This window comes from Delphinapterus leucas, chromosome 6 (assembly GCF_059928025.1).
Source record: "Delphinapterus leucas isolate spDelLeu-1000000601 "Yukka" chromosome 6, BTC_Dleu_Yukka2, whole genome shotgun sequence".
NCBI lineage: Eukaryota > Metazoa > Chordata > Mammalia > Artiodactyla > Monodontidae > Delphinapterus > Delphinapterus leucas.
The window spans coordinates 88766636-88787317 of record NC_143134.1 but is presented as its reverse complement, the minus strand read 5'-3'; the positions used below and the strand labels follow the sequence as shown (position 1 = coordinate 88787317).

The following is a 20682-nucleotide window of genomic DNA, read 5'->3' as shown; positions in this document are numbered from 1 at the left end:
GTTTAAAGCTGTATATTGTGTCACATTTGATGAGGGTTTAATATTCTTAAATATCTACCAAAAGTAGATTACAATGCATGAAGGTCACATAAAATGAACTTCATTTTCTCAGCATCACAAACATTTGGAATACAGAAAGTCCAGGGATGGATATTATAAGTAAGAAAGGTACAAAAGGAGTTTGCTTAAAAAATTTTTTTTAAGTTTAAAAATTGATTCCCCCCCTCCCAAAGTCCAAATAATTGTAGTCTAGGGAACCATCAAGGTAAAGCCTTCATATGCTCCTTTCTTTGGTAAGAATGAATTCATGCAGAACTGTAAAACCGAGTGTGTGCTCAAGAGACTCATAGCATCACACAAGCAAGCACATACACCCACAGGGACAGACACACAGCTGAGTTTTTGTTGTTCTAGGCACTTCAAATCCAAGTTCTTAAGTCTGCCACCTTCCCGTTACATTGGACAAATTACTTCTTTGGAGGCAGGACATTTTCTTCAAAGAAGCCCTGGTTGACGACATTCCCTGCTGGGAAGTATCTAGCCACCACGAAGGAGGACCCATCACTTGCAGATGCCTTCCCCACTCCCATCTTCTTTGTATTCTTCCATACCATGGCAGTGAAATGTCCTGTAGGGGAGCAGTCATGGGGAGAAGGAAACAGATTAGTTAGCAAAGCCTGGAGAATGATGTTTCAAGGGACTCTTGAACCCCTGTGCCGTCTTGCCATGCTGTGAGAGGCTTGATCTTCAGCCACCAATCAGAGGAAGGAGACATGAAACACTGACCAATTTTCTAATGCATCAGGTCCTCTCAGTCAGCCACAAAGACCCTACTCATCTCGCTCTCTGATGCCCAAAGGTTTCATGGTCTCCCAGAGATCATGGCAAAGCCCAGAGACCCCAACAATTAGGATGCCACCCTACCTGGCACTTGCTTCCACCCCTCCCCCCAAACTGTACTCTTCAAGGTCACCAATGATCTCCATGTTCCTTCCCAATGGTCACCTTTTGTCTTCATCTTACTTGACATCTCAGGAACATTAATGGAGTCGACTCTTCCGCTTTTCAAAGGACTCTCCTCTTTTGGTTTCCTCACTTGGCATTCCTCCCATGTCACTGCCTCTTCCTCTTCCTCCTCTATCTCACTTGTGAATATTGGAGGACCCGCATTTCCCAAGGCTCAATCCTGGGCTCTCTTTTCTTTTCGCACTCTTCAGGCAATTTCATCTTTCCCTGGCTCCCAAATTTCTTTCTCCAGCCCAAACCTCTCCTCTGTGTTCCAAACACAACTACTTACTTGACATTTCCACTTGGATGAGTCACAGGCCTCTCAAATTTAACCTGCCCAAACCTCACTCTTGATTTTGGTCCCTCCCATTTCCATGTCTGGTACCTCCGTGCACAAAATCCTCAGGGTGGCTCTGTATTCCTCCCTCCTGCTCATTTCCCCACAACAACCCATCATTCAATCCTGAAGAAGAATCGGAAGGGTAAGCTGTGACAAAGTGAGAGAGTGGCATGGACATATATACACTACCAAACGTAAAATAGATAGCTAGTGGGAAGCAGCCGCATAGCACAGGGAGATCAGCTTGGTGCTTTGTGACCACCTAGAGGGGTGGGATAGGGAGGGTGGGAGGGAGGGAGACGCAAGAGGGAAGAGATATGGGAACGTATGTATATGTATAACTGATTCACTTTGTTATAAAGCAATTATACTCCAATAAAGATGTTAAAAAAAAATCCTGAAGAATCTAACTCCAAAATACATCTCTAGTCCATCCACTCCCCAAACCGTGGTCTCAACCGCAAACTTTTCTCACTTGGGACCACTGCAACAGCCTTCGCCTGGCTCTCCAGAAGCCACACTTGCTGCCTCAATTCACTTTCCACTGACATAGCCAGAGTGATCATTTTGAGACATAAGTCATATCTGTTTACTTCTCTGCTTAAAAATCCTTCCATTGTTTAGTCGAACCGAAAACGAGAGCGAATGCTTTGCCCCAGTGGCCTCGTTTCCATTCCTTGAACACATCCGGTTATTTCTGACTATAAAGCCTTTGCACACACTGGCCGCTGTATGCAACGCTCTTCTGATGACCAGCGTTTTCTTGTCCCTTAGGTGTCAGCCCAAATGTCACTTTTTCAGGGGCTTCCCTGGTGGCGCAGTGGTTGAGAGTCCGCCTGCCGATGCAGGGGACACGGCTTCGTGCCCCGGTCCGGGAGGATCCCACATGCCGCGGAGCGGCTGGGCCCGTGAGCCATGGCCACTGAGCCTGCGCGTCCGGAGCCTGTGCTCCACAACGGGAGAGGCCACAACAGTGAGAGGCCCGCGTACCACAAAAAAAAAAAAAAAAAAAAAAAAAGTCACTTTTTCAGAGAGGCCTTTCACAATTACTCTTATTTCCTGAACACCTCCCTCCCCAGAGTCTTATTGCATCATTTTCCCCCTCGTATCATTCTTACCATTTGCAATGATATATTTGATTATTTGCTAATTGTTTGGCTCCTTCACTAGGCCATGAGCCCCACATGGGCAGGAACCAAATTGATTTATTCATCAAAGTACATGCAGTGCCCTGGCACAGCCTGACACATGGAAAATGTAAAATAAACCTTTGTTGAATGAATGAATGGAATGAATGAGTGAATGAATGAAAAGCATATGGAAGAACCATCTTGGACTAAGTTCTGGCACCACTGGAAATGCAGGCTTTCTACAGTTTGAGCTCTTTGAGACCTTGACAAGTTAGAGCCTCCTTCAGTTCCCTCTGCTCTGAGCCAAATAGCCCAGTTCCTTCTCAAGCTACTGCCTGCCCCTCCAGGTGCTTCTGTGGCTTGCCAAAGCTTCCCAGCATCATTCTCTCACTGTTCAGGCTGCCTGCCCCTCACTCACTGGTATTTTCAAACTGCTAACATAGCTTAGCTTCTAACTCCCCTCCTGCTTTGGGGTCAAAGAGCTGATGCTGTAACATGCTCTTTGCTCAATGACCATAAATTCTCGTCTCCTGGGAGTAGAGACTGGGAGTTCATCCTTTGCACCTTTCTCATAGAGATCCTTTGACAGGTCAATGGGATATTTACTGCCATGTCACAGAATGGCATCATTTTCGAAAACAACCCCAAAGAGATTATATTTCCTCTTTGAGGGCAGGCACCATATCTGTCTTATTGACCATTGGGCTTGGCACATAGTAGATGCCCAATTAATATCTGATGAAGAAAGGAAGAGACAGAGGGAAGGAGGAAAATTGTGATCAGAGTAGCTAAGCTTCCAGTGGCTGGTTAGGAAAGAAAGAGGGCAACTGCTTTATACCTGTTAAGATGGAAATTATTTAAAAAACAAAACCAAATAACAAATGTTGGTGAGGATGGGGAGAAATTGGATCCCTTTTGCTTTGCTGATGGGAATGTAAGATGGTGCAGCCACTGTGGGAGACAGTATGGCAGTTCCTAAAATAATCAAATACAGAATTACCGTATAATCCGGTAATTCCACTTCTAGGCATACACCCAAAAGAACTGAAAGCAGAACTCAAATATTTGTACACCAGTGTTCATGGCAATATTATTCACAACAGCCAAAAGGGGGAAAGAAAACAACTGCCCGTCGACAGATGAATGGATAAACAAAATGTTGTATGTATACACAATGGAATATTATTCAGCTCTAAAAAAGAAATAAAATTCCGACATATGCTACAACATGGATGAACCTTGAGGGTATTATGCTAAGTGAAATAAGTCAGACACAAAAGGATAAATATTGTAGGATTCTTACCTATATAGGTAGAATAGTCAAATTCATGGAGACAGAAAGTGGAATCGTAGTTACCAAGGCTTGGGCTGGGGGTGGTAGGAAAGGATAAGAGTTATTGTTTAATGGGTTTAGAGTTTCAATTTGGGATGATGAAAAAGTTCAGCAGATGGATGGTGGTGATGAGTGCGCAACGACATGAACGTACTTAATCCTACTGAACTGTATGCTTAAAAATGGTTAAAATGGTAAATTTATGTTAAGTGTATTTCACCACAAAATAAAGAAAGAAAGAGAAAGGGAAAGAAAGAGAAAGAAAGAGGAAGAAAGGAAGGAAGGAAAGAGACAGGCTGGTACCCACACTCTTCCATTCAGGGAAGAGACAGAGTTGATATTTCCCATCGTGTCTCGTATTTGGTAAGGACTAAATAAACCTTCGTTAATTAAATTGTGTTGTTTCCCCCTATAAATGAACTCCATTTTTATAATTTTGAAATTTCGGTATAGTTTATTTCTTTGTCTACATCCCTAAAAGATTTGAGTTTACTAAATTCTTTATGAAGATAAGCAAACATAAACGCTAATCAGTAGGGTTGCTGTGATACAATCGAAGCAAGAATTAAAAGAAAACAAACGCTAAGTACAATTATGCATCCCGACCACACTCATCCTTAAGCTCATGTTAACCGCTGCTCAGTACACTTTGATTCTCACCTCAGAAAAGAAGAAACACTACTTTCCAATTCACCCTTGGTCCTTACACTTTTTTGGGGGGGGGGTCCTTACACTTTTGAGTCACATTTCTTTCCCATCTCCAGGCTGTCAGCAGGTGTCACTGCTTCTAGAGACTGTCTTGTCTTTTCTTCTTCTTCTTTTCTCTTGTGTTTTTTTTAATTTGGCCACACCATGAGGCATGTGGGATCTTAGTTCCCCAACCAGGGACTGAACCCGAGCCCCCTGCATTGGAAGCATGGAGTCTTAACCACTGGACTGCCAGAGAAGTCCCTTAGACTGTCTTTCCATTAAGGCTCAGGCCCTTTTTCATACAAGGCTTTTCTCCAAGAGACCACATGCTTTGGCCACTGACCCACCCACTCTCTCTGTCACCCAGACAAGGAAGAGCTGCCATTTATCCACTGGTTGCCAAGAAAATAATTACAGACACCACATGCGCACCAGCAGTGTGAATGCCCGTGGAAGCCTATTCCAAATAGATGAGACTAAGTAATCCTTCTTCTGACTGGAGAGGTTTCTGTCTGCTCAGAGATAATTAAGCCTGGGTATTTAGAGATGAATTAAAGGACACAACTTCCTTAGCAACCATCAGATACACACTGGTTTCTAACCCTAAACTACTAACAGCTTCCTTCTTTTTCTTTTTTTTCCTAAAGGGATCACATCCTCTTTCCTGCTATGGACCCAAACTTCCTAGAATATGCATCTGAAAAACAAGTTGAATAAGTTACAGTACATCCTTGCAAGAGAATAATGCATAAGAAAGAGAAATCTCTTTCTGTATTGATATGGAACAATCTCTGCCAAGCTGCTGTGTGAACAAAGCAAGTGCAAAACAGATCATCTATCTGACACCAGAGTATAAAAAAGGGAAAAGAGAGCATTTACACAACTGCTGGTTCAGAACATCTCTAGAATGATCCACAAGAAACTGGTATTACTGGTTGGGTGGGAAAGCGCTGGAGGCCAGGAACGGAAGGAAGACTTTCCACCTTATACAGCTTGCAAATTTCATGTCATATAAAAGTATTATTTATTCAGAATAAACAAAGCCTACTCATTAAAAGAAAACATAAAGGGACTGCAGGAAGCTATTTTTCTCCGGCACAAAGCATAGGACAGTGTCCTTCATCACAAGACTTTGACCCAGGTGGGGTGCGGTAGGGACAGATTACAGGATATTTCAAAGGCCTTTGCACCTGCAACATGGACTCAGGTCAGGGAACCCCTGAACCATGGTGCAACAAGAAGCAGCTCTGGGGGAGGCTGACTCATGGGGGATGGGCCTAAGCATCTTTAAGGGTCTTGCGAGCCCCGCTTATATCACCACCCAAAGCTGTGCTCCTGTCTGAGGATCAGGCTCTGTGTGACCCAGGCATTGTCCACTGGCACCTGGGATGGCATAGGGGCTGGAGGCCCTGGGGTTTTCCTCTTTAGGGCTGGGAGATGTGGGGCAACAGACAGGATCACAGGGGGTCAGTGGTCACGGAAAGTTGAGTCCCATCTCCAGTTCTGACACTTGAGAGATTCCCACCTTGGAGCAGGGGCCATGTAAAAAGCATCAGATTGAGAATAGAAGGTAAACAGAAGTCTCTTCCCCTTTCTGGGCCTCAGTTTCTCTTCTGCAAACGGGTGGAATAAAGCCCCACCTTCAAATGGTGTTGCAGGGTTACGTGGTCATGGAGGCAGAGATGCTTTTCACTGTCAAGTGGCGTGCACACACGAGCAACGCCAATCACTTGCTCTGACACATGTCTGATTGCCCAAGAATCTTGCTCAACGGAAAAGGACGTCCAGATGCTGTGAAATAAAACGTCTTCTGGACACTGATCTTTATGAAAAGAAGGCTAGGTTCTGCCTACACGTCCTTAATCACTGGTAGGAGGCTGTCACTGTTCCCTCCCTCACCTCTCAAATCTAATTGCCACAGAACCAGCAATTCTCACTCAGGGCCTGACAGTGGCCTCCTTGTCCTGCCCCGCAGGGCAGACGCTTCTACCTCTCCCCACACGACTGCAAGAACCCCTGCCCAAAGGGGTGAGCACAAACCACAGGAAACGGTGACTGGCTCTGAGAACATGTCACTTCCTGCTTCTGAAGAAGCCTCCAGAGAGTAAGCCGTAAGTGGCTCCATCCATGGGTGGGATGGGGTGGGGTAGAGGAATGGGGGGTGGGCAGAGAACCCCCTTTTCAGTTTCCCTGGTGCCTTGTGGTCAGAGAAATTCACAGCCTCTTCCAACCCATCCCGGGCCCTGGGTGCATGTGAGTCGGTCCTGAGGAAAGACAGGAGCCTGGTGATTGCTGCTGAGGGGCAGGGGGGAGCCCAGAGCTTGGAGCAGCTGCCCGGGGCTTAGTAAGCTAACCATTTACTGCTCACCGGGGAGGCCTATGCAAAGGCTGATGGTCCTGTGGCCAGTTCCCTGCATCTAAATACTGGCTCTCAGAACGTCCCATAGAGGCCTCAGCCTTGTCCCTCTCCCTTGGGGACAGGGAAGAACAGGGAGTCGACCCTAGTTCACACAACTAATAGTGCCAGAGCTGAGACTAGATCCAAGCTTTCTGCATTCCAGGCTCTCCTGAATGACAAACTCGAGTATAAACGTGAAGGGAGAATGCCTGGGAGGCTGTGAGGAGTGAGGTGCAGAGAGGAAGGATGTGAGGGTGTGGGGGGAGGAGGGAGCTCAGACCAGAAGAGCCAGCAGCTTGGCCCTTTTCTCGATGGTCCCAGGAAGCCACTGGCAGCTTAATCAGGAGAGCAGCGTGGGCAGAAAGGGTCTTAGAATATTCTGGCTGCTGGGGAGCAGGCTGGAGCAGAAGCGGGATGACAGGTTAAAAGCGCTGAGGCATCACTCCTGGAGAGGAACACTCAGCGACCTTTGAAATCCACAGCCTCCTTATATCACACTCCAGTCAGGTGAAGAGCTTTGAGCTGGTGGAATCGGCAGCTTGGGTGCTCTTGGATGGAGGGGTGTGTGTGTGTGTGTGTGTGTGTGTGTGTGTGTGCTGGGAGAGGTGTTGGGGAAAGAGGGTTTTGCCCTCTGGGCAAAGTCAAACCAGAGAAATATGGAAGGGGTGAAACAGGAGAGAAATGATTGATTTAGGGTTAGCTCCTCTCTGAAGTCAGACCCAAACGGCAACCCAGCGCAGGGCCGGGTCACTGGTGTGACCATGTCACTCACCTGTCCCGGAAGTGAAGCCAGGCTGCTGAAAGTTGTAGCTCTTTATTTCACTGTACCATCTATCAGCCACCTCCTTTCCTGTATGGAAGAGACAGTTTAAAACTCCCTATTCCTTCCATCTCCTCCCATTAACCCCAAAGCACCCATCCCACAGTTAGACGTCTCATAAAGCACCAACGAGCTGACACGGGGACTCCTGCCCATGAGCACATCCAGGCTGCAGGGAGGGCCTTGTTAGGGGTTGGAAAGAGCCCTGGCCTGAGCTCAGGGGACCAGCATCTGTGTCCCTGCCCTGACACTAATTCACTGTGTAATCCTGGGCAAGGCCTGCCCCGTTCTGTACAATCGGGTTGAATGCAACGTACTCCAAGGGCTTCTAATGATGCTCTGAGTTTCCGGGAGACCACACCTTCATCCCACCGCAAGTCTGGCTCCTGAAACACCCACAGGAGGAAATGTAATTGGGCCGGTGGGTCAGGGTCTCCACTGCAGGCAGAAGGGTACTCCCCTGGAGCATCCACTGGCCACAGCATTTCCCTGGGAGCGGCTGATCTCAGGGCCAGAGAGCTAGGAGCCCTGGACCTCAGAGCAGTAAGTCCTGAACTTGAATGAGTGCACGAATCACCTGGGGCTCTTGTTAGAATGCAGATTCTGACTTTGGAAGATCTAGGGTGGAGCCCTGAGTCTGTATTTCTAACAAGTTCCCAGGTGCTGCTGCTCATCCGTGGACCACACTTTGAGGAGCAAATCCTTTGAGAACAGTGGCTACACAGAGGCCGCAGCTGGGGAGCTGTTCAAAATTACTGATGCCTGGGGCCTGCCACAGGCTGACTGTATCAGTGTCTCCGGAGGAGCGATCCAGGCACTAGTATTTTTTGAAAGCTCCACAAAAGATCCCAGTGTGTAGCCAGGGTGGGGAACCACTGCCCTAGAGATGTCCTACCCAACCCCTCTCTGTAGAGATGGGGAAACTGGGGCCAGGGAAGGTAGCAGATTTGCTCAAAGCCCCCCAGGGAGCCAGCGCGAGGAGCCCTGTCTCCTGCTGGCTCTCTCCCACCACTCTCCCTTCTCCCCGCCAAGGCCCACAGTCTGAGCCTGGGGAGGGGCTGCGGGCCTCAGGCTCCTGCTTTCCCAGGGAGCAAGCGCACACTTCTCCTGGAGGGACTCTGCCCCAGGGAAACCAAGAGGACTCCCAGGGCCTCCCCGGGGAACTCCCAGGAATGTGAGGCCGGGGAGGGAGCAGTCATTCTCCCGAGGGAGTCTGGAGAAAGCTTCAGAGCACGAGGTAGCTCTCTCCAGCATTTTTCCTAAAAAGCCACGACAGCCTTGTCAGAGCCAGGAAGCTCAAGAATGTTCGGTCAGTGTGGTGGGATCACCATTCCAGGCTGTGACCTTGGATGAGAAATTGTCTTTCCCATTATTATTACTTTTTCCAGCACGGACAAAAGCTCTATTGCATTTTTTCTCGTGAAGAAAGTTAATACACAAGCACTGTAAATATTTCCAGAAAAACGTGAGGAACGTAAAGTCCTTCTGAGGCTGGGGATGCTTCAGGGCCCGCAGGGTCAGGCCGAGACTCAGCACCGTCTCCCCGCCCTCACTCCTCTGCTGGGAGCTCTTCTGGAAGGTGGGTGGGGCCGGGCAGTCTGACTCATCTCTGTGTCCCTGGCAGCCAGCACAGGCCTGGCCCTGAGCTGGCCATCGGAGACCTTGTGGTGAGCTGCAGTCAGCTCCTGGGAGCAGACAGACAGCTCTGGGGTTCTCTTCCCTTTTTCTGGGCCTGTGGCTGCATCACGGCGACAACACCACGGAGGGCGCTGGGGCCAGGAGGGGCGTGCATGATGGATGTCCTAGGCCCGGCTCAGGCAGGAGCGGGGGAGCCGAGAAACGACTCACCTGTCTGATCGTAGGATGCCCACGCCAGGTTCTCCCCACACTGGCCACGACTGGACTCTGGGCTGTGCTTGAGGATCCTCGTGCTGGCCAGGGCCTCTGAATACCTGCCGGAGTCCACGGTGCTTCCTTAGAGCAAGTACGGCCCAGGGAAGCCCCCAGAGTAGGAGCCCTAACCTGGTGTGGCTGAACTTCCTTCCCTGCCCTGGGCTCGCCGAGGCAATCAGGAGCATCACACCTGCAACTCGTCTAAGCCCCCACTCCAGTCCCATTTTACAGAGGAACACACTGAGGCTCAGAGGAACAATGGGACCTGCCTGGGTAAGTGGCAGAGTGGTTATTCAAGTCTGGCTGTATTTGCCCTCCAACCCACATCCCTCCTGCCTTCCAGAGCCCATCTGGGACTGCAGCAGTGGCAGCACCGGGAAGGGCCCGAGTTGCCTGGGGCCCTGGGGGGACTCACTGCTGAGCCTCCCGGTTGAGCTTCTTGCAGAGCTTCAGCGGGGCGACGCCATGCTGCTTCCGGTACTCATTGTGGGCCTTCAGGACCTCGTCATTAAACTGCTTGGAAGCTGCAATGATTTCAAGATGGAGACTGTCTCAGCGTGGAGAAAAGAGCCACGGAAAGTACGCCAGCAGGCTTCAGAGCAAAGCCCAGCTCAAACCTCAGGCCACGTGCCCAGGCTGCTGCCCCGGTCTCTGCACATTGATGCCCCCTGCACTACGCAGGGCCCCATGGGGCATGTTAGGCATTTGGATCTTTATCCAAGGCAATGGGAAGCGACTGAACGGGGGCGGGGGAGTAAGCTGAGGAGAGCTGTGTTTCTGGAAGACCCTGCTGGCTGCTGAGTGGGGGATGGACTGGAGGTGCAGAGCAGATGGTGGGAGGCAGGACAGGAAGCAGCAGGACTTCTGCAAGAAAATGTTTGAAGGAGACTGGGTAGCTCAGAGCGGACCTACAGTGCATGGTCAGGGGGACTGGAGGTGGGAGCCCAGAGAGAACAGGCCTGGCTGGGGTGGAGGGGTGCCTGCACTGTCCCGAGAGAGAGGGACAGATGAAGAGAAGAGGACCAACCAGGGTAGGACAGCATTGGGAAGCAGAGAGAGGGGAGAGTGTGGGAAACAACGTGGTGGTGGGGTGGGATCAGCTGGGCTCAGGCTTGCAGGTGAGGGAAGAGGTGGAGCCTGTGTCCAACTGGGTCACAACCTCAGAAAAAGCAAGGCCAAGAAGTGGTGAAGCCAAGGGTAGGCCAGGTCAGTAGTGGACAGAGGTCACTTCAATTCGGATCTGAAATGGAACCCCATCCATCCCACATCCTCCATCCATCTCTCCACCACTCATCCATCCACCTATTGATTCATGATCTAAGCATCAACATCCAACCACCCATCCATCATCCATCCAATCCCAACCCATCCCTCTGTACATCTGCTCTCTGAGTGCCTCCTCTGTGCGAGGTCCCATATTGTACACTGGGGGTCCAGAGACAAATCAGCCATGTCCTGCCCTCAAAGAGCTCACACACAGAAGGGAGACAGCCTTGTAAACAGACACTAGCCAACAGCGTTGTAGGGCCAAGGTGCAGGTGAGCACGGGTCAAGAGGAACTCAGAGAAAAGCAGCCTAACATGGTCTGGGAGACCAGGAAGGTGACCCCTTATTTGAGGCCCCACAGATGTCCGGACAGGAGCTGGCCAGGCTAAGATTGTGAAGGCGCAGAGCGCAGCCTTAGGAATCTGCGAGTCCCCCCTCTCCCTCCCCCCACCTCCCCCACCATGGAAACGGGGGGTGAGCTGGGTGAGTTATGAGCGATGGCCACAGAGGGTCCATAACACTGAGCTAGTCCCCTCTGGCGGGAGCCTGCCCCTGAGGCCTGGCCATGGGCAGGGAGGGTGTAAACCGGAGGATGAAAGAAGCACCCCTCCGTCCACTAGCCCAGGTCACCTTCACCAGCCACCTTTCTGCTCCTCTGCTGTCTTCCCCCAGAGGCCATGGAGATGAAGCAGCAGGGGTCCTCTTCCCCTCCCTCAGCCAGATCCCTCAGGTCTCCTGGGCCTTCAGATAGAATCCCACTGGGCCTCTGAGGGGATGTGAGGGAAGAAGACCCAGGGCTTGCCCTCCAGAGCTTTGGGCTAGACGCCAACCCAGCAGAGGGAAGGAAACTGCAGGCTATGCCAGTGGTGGTCGAGCTTTCCAAGAGGTTTCCAAGATATCGGACAGCGAGTGGTCCTGGCCTCAAACATTCCAGGGCCCGGCAGGGCAGTGCAGTGGGGTCCAGTCAGAGTAATGTGGAGAGAGACAGGGACAGCGGCGGGAGGGGGTGCTGAATGCCAGGATCTGGGAGATCTGGGTTGACAGGCAGAGACGGGGAGATGCTGTGACAAAGGCGTGGAGGTGAAAACCCTGGTGATGGTAACTGGGCACAAGGCAGAGGGTGGAGCTACCACCTGAAGTCTCAGGCCTCTGTGGCCAAGAGGCCGGCCAAGCCCTTGTTGGAACGAAAGACAAGGATTTGGGGTTTATTGGAGGGAGGGGGGAAAAGGGAAGATGCTGTCTAATGGGTATAGAGTTTCAGATCTACAAGATGGAAAAGTTCTGGAGATCTGTTTTACAGCAATGTGAATATACTTTACACTACACTAAAAAATGGTTAAGATGGTAAATTCTATGTCATGTGTTTTTTACAATTAAAAAAAAAAAAGATTTTGGGTTTAGCATGTTCCTGTGGACAATGGAGTCACAGAGGCTTTTAAAGAATATCTCAGGGGCTTCGCTGGTGGCGCAGTGGTTGAGAGTCCGCCTGCCGATGCAGGGGACGCGGGTTTGTGCCCCGGTCCGGGAAGATCCCACATGCCGCGGAGCAGCTGGGCCCATGAGCCATGGCTGCTGAGCCTGCGTGTCCGGAGCCTGTGCGCCGCAACAGGAGAGGCCACAACAGTGAGAGGCCCACATACCGCAAAAAAAAAAAAGAATATCTCAGGTGCAAGTGGCGGGAGCCACAACAACTCACGGGAACCGCACTGGGGCCTCGCTGACAACACGCTAAGGAGTCAGCTGGGTGGCGTGGCAGCCAGAAACCCACGGGGCGATGTGTTGCACAAGCCAGTGTCCAGCTGGAATGCTTCACCCAGCCCAGGCCCCACCTTGCATTAGAGGCAGTAAGAATCTGAAGTGTGTTCAGAGATGGTGATGAGGTGAAGGAGGGGCTGGATATGTGGTCTTATAAGGGACGGTTGCAAGTACAGGAGAAGATCAGACTTTGGAAGACACCATAGAGGGCCCTGCTGAATTCTGGGGCCCCACAGGGCAGAGCTGGGGCCAGTGGGTGGAAAAGCCAGGATGACAGATTTCAGCTCAGCCTAAGAAAGATCTTTCTCTCCATGAACGCTTTCTGAAGACTGAAAAGGCTACCTCGCAAGGTAGTGAGCTCTCCAGCACTGGGGACAAACAAGCAGGTGATGCCTCTCAGAGGGATTCAGGCACTGAAGACCCAGTCAGATGACCTTTAAGTCCCTTCCAACCCTGAGATCCCATAAGGTCCCATCAGGGTAGGGGTGAGAGGAGGCAAGATGACCGACTGACCCCAAACTTCCAGGAGTTCATAGCTTGTCTAACGAGTGATCAAGGTAAGTGTATGTGTCCATGCAAGGGCAGGTGTAGATACACACAAAGTGGCAGAAGGTCTCTGAGTGACAGACCTGGCCAGGCCCATACTAATATCCCTTCCAGCTCCTATGTCCCAGGCAGGCCACGGTGGGACACTACGGGAGATGCATGGGACTGAGTGGCATGGGCAATGGTGACCACAGATGTATCAGGGAAGGCTCCCTGGAGGAGGTAATGAGGAGGCAAAAGCGCAGAAAGGGCCAGTGTGGAAGGGACCTGATGTATCCCGGGGCTGTGTGGAGGAGGTGGAGATAAGGGGAATGGGTGGGTCGCTAAGGTGAAGCCCGTTTAAAGACAGCTCTGAGTGCTGGGGTGAGATACACTGGACTCTGGAGTGCTCAGGCCCTGCAGTCTCCTTGGCAGAGGGGACATAAGGCTGCTAAAAACTAGGTCACTGCACTCCCAGAATGTGGGAAGTAGTGAAACAAAAGTGAAAGTTCCTGCGCCCAACCTAAGCTTGTAGCCCAGAAGCTGAAGCCAGTCATTGATCCCAGCAGGGCCAGTGCCCTGGGCCAGGGTTCCTAGGAAGGGGTCAGGAGGGGTGCCCTCTCTCCCTGCCCCTGGCTGGGAGGCCTGGGGGCCCCATGACCACACCCCTGGCTGGCTCACTGGTCCCCTCTCACCACAGCAGCCAGTCCCAGTCCAGGCGGCCCCTGTGAGCAGAACCTCAACCTCAGGGAGGCAAGATACCACTGATGACCACACCCAGAAAGAGGCACACCTCACTTCTGTAGAAAAACCTGAGAGCAGATAAACATAAGGGAAAAAGGAGTCAAAGAAAACCCACCCATCCCTGCCTGATGCAGGGAGAGCCCTCAGAGCCACCCCATGGTTGTGGGGGGAGAAGAAGGGAGGGATTATGCCCTCATTTTGTGGGAGGGTAAACTGAGGCTCAGAACTCACACAGCCTCAGGGTACCAGCCTGGAATGAAGGAGGACCTTTCTTCTGCTCGATGGCCAGCCATTCTAGGTGCCAGGCCTGTGCAAGATCTGATTTACTGCTCACCACCATTGTGGGAGCTTCCACTACTGTACCCATTTTTTGGATGAGGAAACTGAGGCTCAAGAAGGAAATAACCTGTCCACATTCCTACAACTGGTCCAGAGGTAGGCCCACGAGGAGAGAAACCCTGCCCTTAACCCCACCCCACCCCAAGGGTCACGAGACAGAGGAAATCATTGAGAAGAGAAAGATAGGGCCACCAGTCCCAGGGGGAGGATCAGCCTAGTGGGGTTGGCAGCCGCCTTCAAATCTCTGAGGGGAAAGAAGAGGAAGAAGGAAGAGGAGAAAAGAACTAAGATTTCTCAAGAGCCTCGTCTGTGCCAAGGCCTTTATAGACAGACCATCGTGAGGGGCCCCAGAGGAAAATCAGGGGCTGTGGAGTAGAAGCTCCAGGGGGCAGACCTGGGGCTTAAGGCCAGAGCTGTTGAAAGGTGGAAGGGGCTGCCTGGGCCTGGCTCCTGCGGCTGAGGGAAGGCGGCTGGCCAGGGCGGTCCCTGCCGCTTGGAGGGTGCAGGCATCTTGGGTGGGGCTGGACTGGGGGCTCTTGAAGGTTCTTTAGGGCAGAGCTTCTAACTGTTGAATAAAGAATCTAAGGAGGTCCGTGCCCCTCCTCCCTCACAGCTGGTGGCTGGGACGGGCTCCTCCCTCAGCATCCAACCTCTTCGGAGGCCTCCCAGAGCCCAGCTGACTCATTTCTCAGCCCTCGCCAGACTCCCCACCAGAGAGGCCCAGGACCGTCAGGGGCCAAGGCAGGAATTATGGACAGGCCCCTTTGGTCCCCTGGCAAGAGGCTAGAAGGCCTTTGGGGCAAAGCTGGTTTTATTTGGTCCCCTGGCAAGAGGCTAGAAAGCCTTTGGGGCAAAGCTGGTTTTGCTAGTTTATCAGAAAGAAAGAATAAAAAGTTGATTAAAAAAACAAACATATGGGCTTCCCTGGTGGCACAGTGGTTGAGAGTCCGCCTGCCGATGCAGGGGACACGGGTTCATGCCCCGGTCCGGGAAGATCCCACATGTCACGGAGCAGCTGGGCCCCTGAGCCATGGCCGCTGAGCCTGCGCGTCCGGAGCCTGTGCTCCGCAACGGGAGAGGCCACAACAGTGAGAGGCCCGCGTACCGCAAAAAGAAAAACAAAAACAAAAAAAACCCAAACAAACATATATACACTAATATGTATAAAATAGATAACTAATAACCTCTGTATAAAAAATAAATAAAATAAAATTCAAAAAACAAACAAACAAACAAAAAATCACTGAGTTCCAGATGAGTAGCTCTTTTCAGCTTGGGTTCCAGGAAATTCAAGAGGCAAATCCCAGCTCTGCCTTTTACTAGCTGGGTGACCTTGGACAAGTTGCTTCATCCCTCTGTGCCTCATTGACTCCATATACAAAATGGGGATAACAGTATTCACCTCATAGGGTTGTTGTGAGAATTAAATAAATTAATCTTCGTAAATGCTTTAGAACAGATCTGGAGCAAAGTGAACAACTATAGTTCAACTAAATGTCAGCTATAATTATTATCATTACTGTTGGGCAGAGGAGCCTTTAGCCTCCTAAAGGAGGCTAAAGTCCAAAGTTCCTCCTGGCCTTGGGGGAAACTGCCCCCATCAGATCCCTTCCCAGATTTTAACAGGAGCAGGGCTGCTGGTATTTAACCTGGCCTTTGGTGACCTCTTTCAGTACCTCTGAGCTCAGATATTTACTGAGTAAGTGAGCACAAGAACAAATGAATGAGATTCTCACACCATCACTGGGTAGGCCTGAGGACAGGATTCTTCTCATTACAGAGGAGGAAACTTTGGTCTTTAGGAGGACATGTGAATTGCCCGAGGTCACACACTGAGTCCACATTAGAGCCAGATCTAAGCATGTCCCTCCTTTGCCCCGATCTCACACACTTTCCACCTTACATGCATCTTCCTTTCCCTAAGCAAGAATGACAAGGATGTCCCAGTGTATCGGCTGCCCCTTTGTGATGGGCAATAGTCACTGAAGGGCTGAAGAAGCCAGGGCAGAGAGAGCGCTTGCTCTCACCAGCAGACAGGTGGTCCCCTCTCCAGCCCTGCCTGCCACCACTCAGGCCTGCCCGCCAGCACTGGGCAAGTCCCTGCCCAGTGCCAGGGCCCTGCTTCCCCACCTGTGTGAGAAGGAAGGATGACATCTGTGGTTTTCAAAATAGCTTCAAAGCAGGGAAACTCTTTCTTTGAACCTTTCTTTGGAATCAACAGATGAAAATGGTACTGCTGGGACTGACCTGGCCACATGGCCTCCCCCTGCAGAGGTGTGAGGGCCCTGCTCAGTAGAAAATTCGGATTAGTTGGTCCCTGAAGGTCTTTCTGCTCTGATAACCTCTGGGGCTGGGAGATGTGGGTCAAGGGATAACAAGATTCTTAAGAGACAATTAGAGGGTGTGTGGATGTCCCTAAGGGCCAGAGTCCAGGCTGAGAAGCAGAATGACAAGTGGTCATTGTGGTAGAGGGGACAGCACCCAGCTGGGAAGTCAGAAAGCTGGGTACAAATCCCAGTTTGTCTACTTATTGGTCAGGGTGTGAGCTTGGGCGAAGTACTCAACCTCTGTAAATCTATTCAGCTGTAACAACTGCCTCACGGTGCTGTTACGAAAGTTAGTAACACATGAAATACCCAGCTCCAAGCCTGGCACACAGCAGGAGCAGAATAATTGGTGATCACTCTTATTAGGGAGTATATTAGAGGCTTTCACTGAGCCCCAGGCCATTGCCTTTCTCTGCCCGGCTGCAAACTGAAGCCCAGCAGGGAGACCAGGGTCAGTGGCCGGACCTGGAAGTCTCTGAACACTGGGCCAAGTGACTCCTGGAATTTAAGCTGTTTTGGTTATGTGACACTTTTCCAGCAATGCCCGCTACCCCAACAGCTCTGGGGTATATATGAGGTTGAAGATTAAAGAGAGATGGGCTCCTATGCAGGGATGAGGAAACTGAGGCCCAGAAGAGGCAGGCTCCTTATGAAGGTCTTTGTGGAACCACAGAAAGCCCCTGGGTGGATACACATCTGTGATGCCGCCTGTCTTTTGGGCACAGACAGCCTCAGGCTGGCGGCCCGGAACATCAAGGTTGGGCCCGTGTCACCCAGAAAAGTCATTTTCTCTTGGAGACCCTTAGGGGAGCCAGATACTATCCAGGGGGCTCAGAGTCTTCGGGGCAGGGCGGGGGGGAGACAAATAAAATGCATGTGGCTAAGGGCCAGCATTCTGAAAGGTCCCTGGGTATATGTGGAGGGTGGGCATGGGAAGGGGGGTGGAAACTGCCTGAACCACCTCTAACCTGTCTTCCACCACCATCCTGCTCGACTCTGTACCTCCAGTCCTGGAAGGTGTCATCACCTTCCTGCACCCAGATTCATACCGCTGACCTTTCCTTCTTATTCACAGCAAGTTAGTCACCAAGTCTGCTCGAGGCTACCATTTCAAAATTCCATCGCTGCTTCCTCTCCAGTCCCTTAGATGTCTCTGTCATCTCTTGCCTGAGTAACTACAGCAGCCTCCCCCGTGACCCCCACCTCCACCCTCTTCCCATCTGATCTGCCCTCCACCCTGGAACAGCTCTAGTCCTGTGGCTTTGAGATCGATGCTTTTCAATGGTCCCCCAGGTCCCATCGGAAAAAGTCCAAAGTTCCAAGACACTCTGGGGTCTGACCACCTCTTCCAGGAGCCTTCACTGGACGCTTGGGCAGAGATTTTCCCCTCCCCTGAGCTCTCACTTCTCTTCATCTGTACCTGTCTTGTGGCTTAGATCACTTTCCACCTCTTACTGGAGCCATGTGGTGCCTGTCTATCCCCCCAATCCGCTTTATGGTGCATTTCATAATCCACATGAACGCTCCTGAGGGCAGGGGCCATGCCCTCCGCAGCACTGGGTCCACAGCTTGGTACAGAGCTGATAGATGGTGGAATGGAAGGATGAGAGGGAGGGAAGGAAGGATGGAGGGAGGGAGAGAGGGGGAGAGGGATGAATGAACAAATAGAAGATAGGCACCCAGCAGTTCTGGAAAACTGTTTCTTAGGGAAGAAGCCAGGAACAACTGATTAAAATGTAGCTGTAGAGAATTTGTGGATTTTCTCCTAATCTATAGAGAAAGGAACTGATTTCCCAAGTAGGGATCTCAAAGTGCCCTCTCACATCTTCCATGCTCGTGTCCCCGCCCTCCTCTCCCCACACCCGCCACCTATCACATTCTTCTTTAACTGCAAGTCACCTTTCCATACTGTAAAAGGCCCTGGGGATGATATAGGCCATCCTCCTTGTATAGATGAGGAACAGAGAAGGAAAGGGCTTTGATTGAGATCACACAGCAAGTGATTAGCAGAGCCAGGGCTGAAAGCCAGACCTGTAACTACAGATAAGGGCAGGTTAGGACCAATGCCAGAGAAAACTACTTACTCCCAACACTGGTACCTCATAAGTCCAGATCTTGAGGACAGATTCAAGAAGAGACCCAGCCTTACCCATCTGAGGCTGACAATCTCAACTTCCCATGAAGCAGGACTTTTGAACTCTGTTCAAAAGCTGTTCATTAAAAAGCCTCCTGTGAGGCAGGAACTATGCTGAGATAGACATGGTCCCTGGCTGCCAAAAGTGAGGAGTCTGTGGGAAACAGATCTTTGGCTGGGTAGTGTCCCAACCTGACTGCTGGGAGGGCTGCAACAAAGAAGACACCAGGTGGGGAAATCGGGGTGGGCTCCCAGCACAGGAGTTGAGCCTAGAAAGATGGGGAGGATTTTCAACTTCACCGAAGTGGGAGAGGTGGAGTGCTGGTGGTGGTGGTGAGCGCTGGGAAAGGGAACCCAGCGGAAGAGCTATGCCCAGAGCACAGCTGAGTGCAGGGGGAGGAAAGGGGCGATGATCAACTCCCAGAGGGCCCCGCCGTGGGGCTGAAGAATGTGTACTCTTTTCACCTGCAGACAATGGGATGGAAGGTGTTAGGGAATGACGGCACTTCACCGGGACAGCCACCGTGGTGAGGATGGGCCGCGACAGGTCAGAGAGAAAGGGGAAGCCGTTGTTGGCAACCGTGTGTAGCCTGACTGAGTCTGGCACCGGGTAGGGGTGGAGGGGCACTTAAAGGAGGAGGGACAACGACCGAAGAAAAGGATGCTCAGAGCTGTCTTTCGGAGGGTTGGTCGGGGCAAGCTGTTTTGCAGGAAGAGAGGCTGTCACAGTTCTGTGGCTTTTTCCAACTCTAACCCTGTCCTGAAACAAAGCAAAAGCCACGCCTTGGCCGGACGTTGAGCGCTAATCCCATCAGCGCCTGGAAGCCCTCCCTGACGCAATCTCTGGCTCGCAGACAGGAGGACCCTCCCTCGGTCTCGCCTTCCTCGCTCTCTCCCGAGGGCCCGACGGCCACCCCGACTTCCTGGCTGCCCCGGAAATTGCCCGCGTCGCGAGCCCCTCCATCCCGCACCCAGTGGTCCCGGAGCGCGGCCGGAACCGTGTCGCCCGGGCGGAGGCTGTCGACCCGCTCCCCGGGGATCCAGCCCACCGCGGGAAGAGTGACAGTGAAGACCCCGGAGCCTGGGGCTCCGAGCCATCCCCGCACCCCGGCCCGGCTGGCACGGCGGGCTCACCTGATTTGCCCATGGCAGGCTCCGCGCGCTCTTCGGCTCCCGCTGCGCTGCGCTGCGCTCCCTGCCGGCCCCGCGCCGCTCCGAGAGCCGAGGAGGAGGCCGGGCGGCCGCAGCTCCTCCCCCGGCGCGGCCCGGCCCCCGCCTTATAAGGCAGCGGCAGCTGCAGGAGGAGGCGCCTGGGGCCACACCGCCGGCTGCCTGGAGGAGGCACCGCGCGCCTTCTCGCCCTGCTCCCGAGAACTTGCCCCGAGTGGGGACCCCAGCGACCGCTCAGGGCTCTCCAGGTGCGGACGAGGAGCCCAGGGCGTACTGGATACCTGTCCCTCTCGGGACACTGAATGGGGATGCAGAGGGAAGCCCACGCCTCTCACCCTGTTCCTGGTAGATGCTCAGCAACTGATGCGCTACGGGGACCGCGGGGCTCACAGTCGAGGTGTGAGGGTCGGTTCCGACCCGCGTCACCAGGGGTCGGTGCTCTTCCCGCCGCGGCCTGACCCCCACAAACCCCTAAGGCCCCGAGCATGCCGCCTTCCCCTCCCCAGTGACCCCGGGCTCCGAAGGGCATCTTCGTCCTCTCCCCAGCACACACCCTCTGGTGCGAGTCCAAGTGGGAGATGGGCACTCCCCAACCCTCCTGCGTGGCCGTCCCAGGGAGGCTCCTGCAGCCCCGCTCTGACCTGCCCTCTTGTCCCTCGTTGCCTGTCACACCAAGCCAAATCCCCCACCCCTGAAGTCAAACTAGACTTTTTTGCGGGGTTGGGAGGGCTCGCCAAGCGGCTTGCGGGATCTTAGTTCCCAGACCAGGGATCCAACCCGGCCTGGCAGCGAAAGCGCTGAGTCCTAACC

General features: G+C 52.2%; 1 protein-coding gene across 2 annotated transcripts; it reads right to left on the bottom strand.

Moving 5' to 3' along the window:
• Nucleotides 1–84: 84 nt before the first annotated feature.
• On the bottom strand, nt 85–19945 carry GLIPR2 (GLI pathogenesis related 2). 2 transcript variants are annotated; one of them, XM_022600173.2, is made up of 5 exons: nt 19837–19934; nt 10028–10136; nt 9568–9671; nt 7672–7749; nt 85–628 (listed from the first exon to the last, which is right to left on the bottom strand). In XM_022600173.2, exons 1-5 carry the CDS (start codon nt 19847–19849, stop codon nt 468–470), a joined length of 465 nt encoding a protein of 154 aa, XP_022455881.1. In that variant the 5' UTR covers nt 19850–19934; the 3' UTR covers nt 85–467. The 2 variants fall into 2 exon arrangements, with proteins under 2 accessions (XP_022455881.1, XP_022455882.1); XM_022600174.2 differs by lacking the exons at nt 7672–7749; nt 9568–9671 and having other exon boundaries at nt 19837–19945.
• Nucleotides 19946–20682: the final 737 nt, after the last annotated feature.

Excerpts from the sequence above, each read along its gene's own strand:
- GLIPR2 (XM_022600173.2), bottom strand. Across the intron at positions 9,672-10,027 it reads CTCAACCGGGAGGCTCAGCA|GTATTCAGAGGCCCTGGCCA; the intron begins GTGAGTCCCCCC and ends GGACTCCGGCAG. Across the intron at positions 7,750-9,567 it reads GGCATCCTACGATCAGACAG|GAAAGGAGGTGGCTGATAGA; the intron begins GTGAGTCGTTTC and ends TCTTCCATACAG.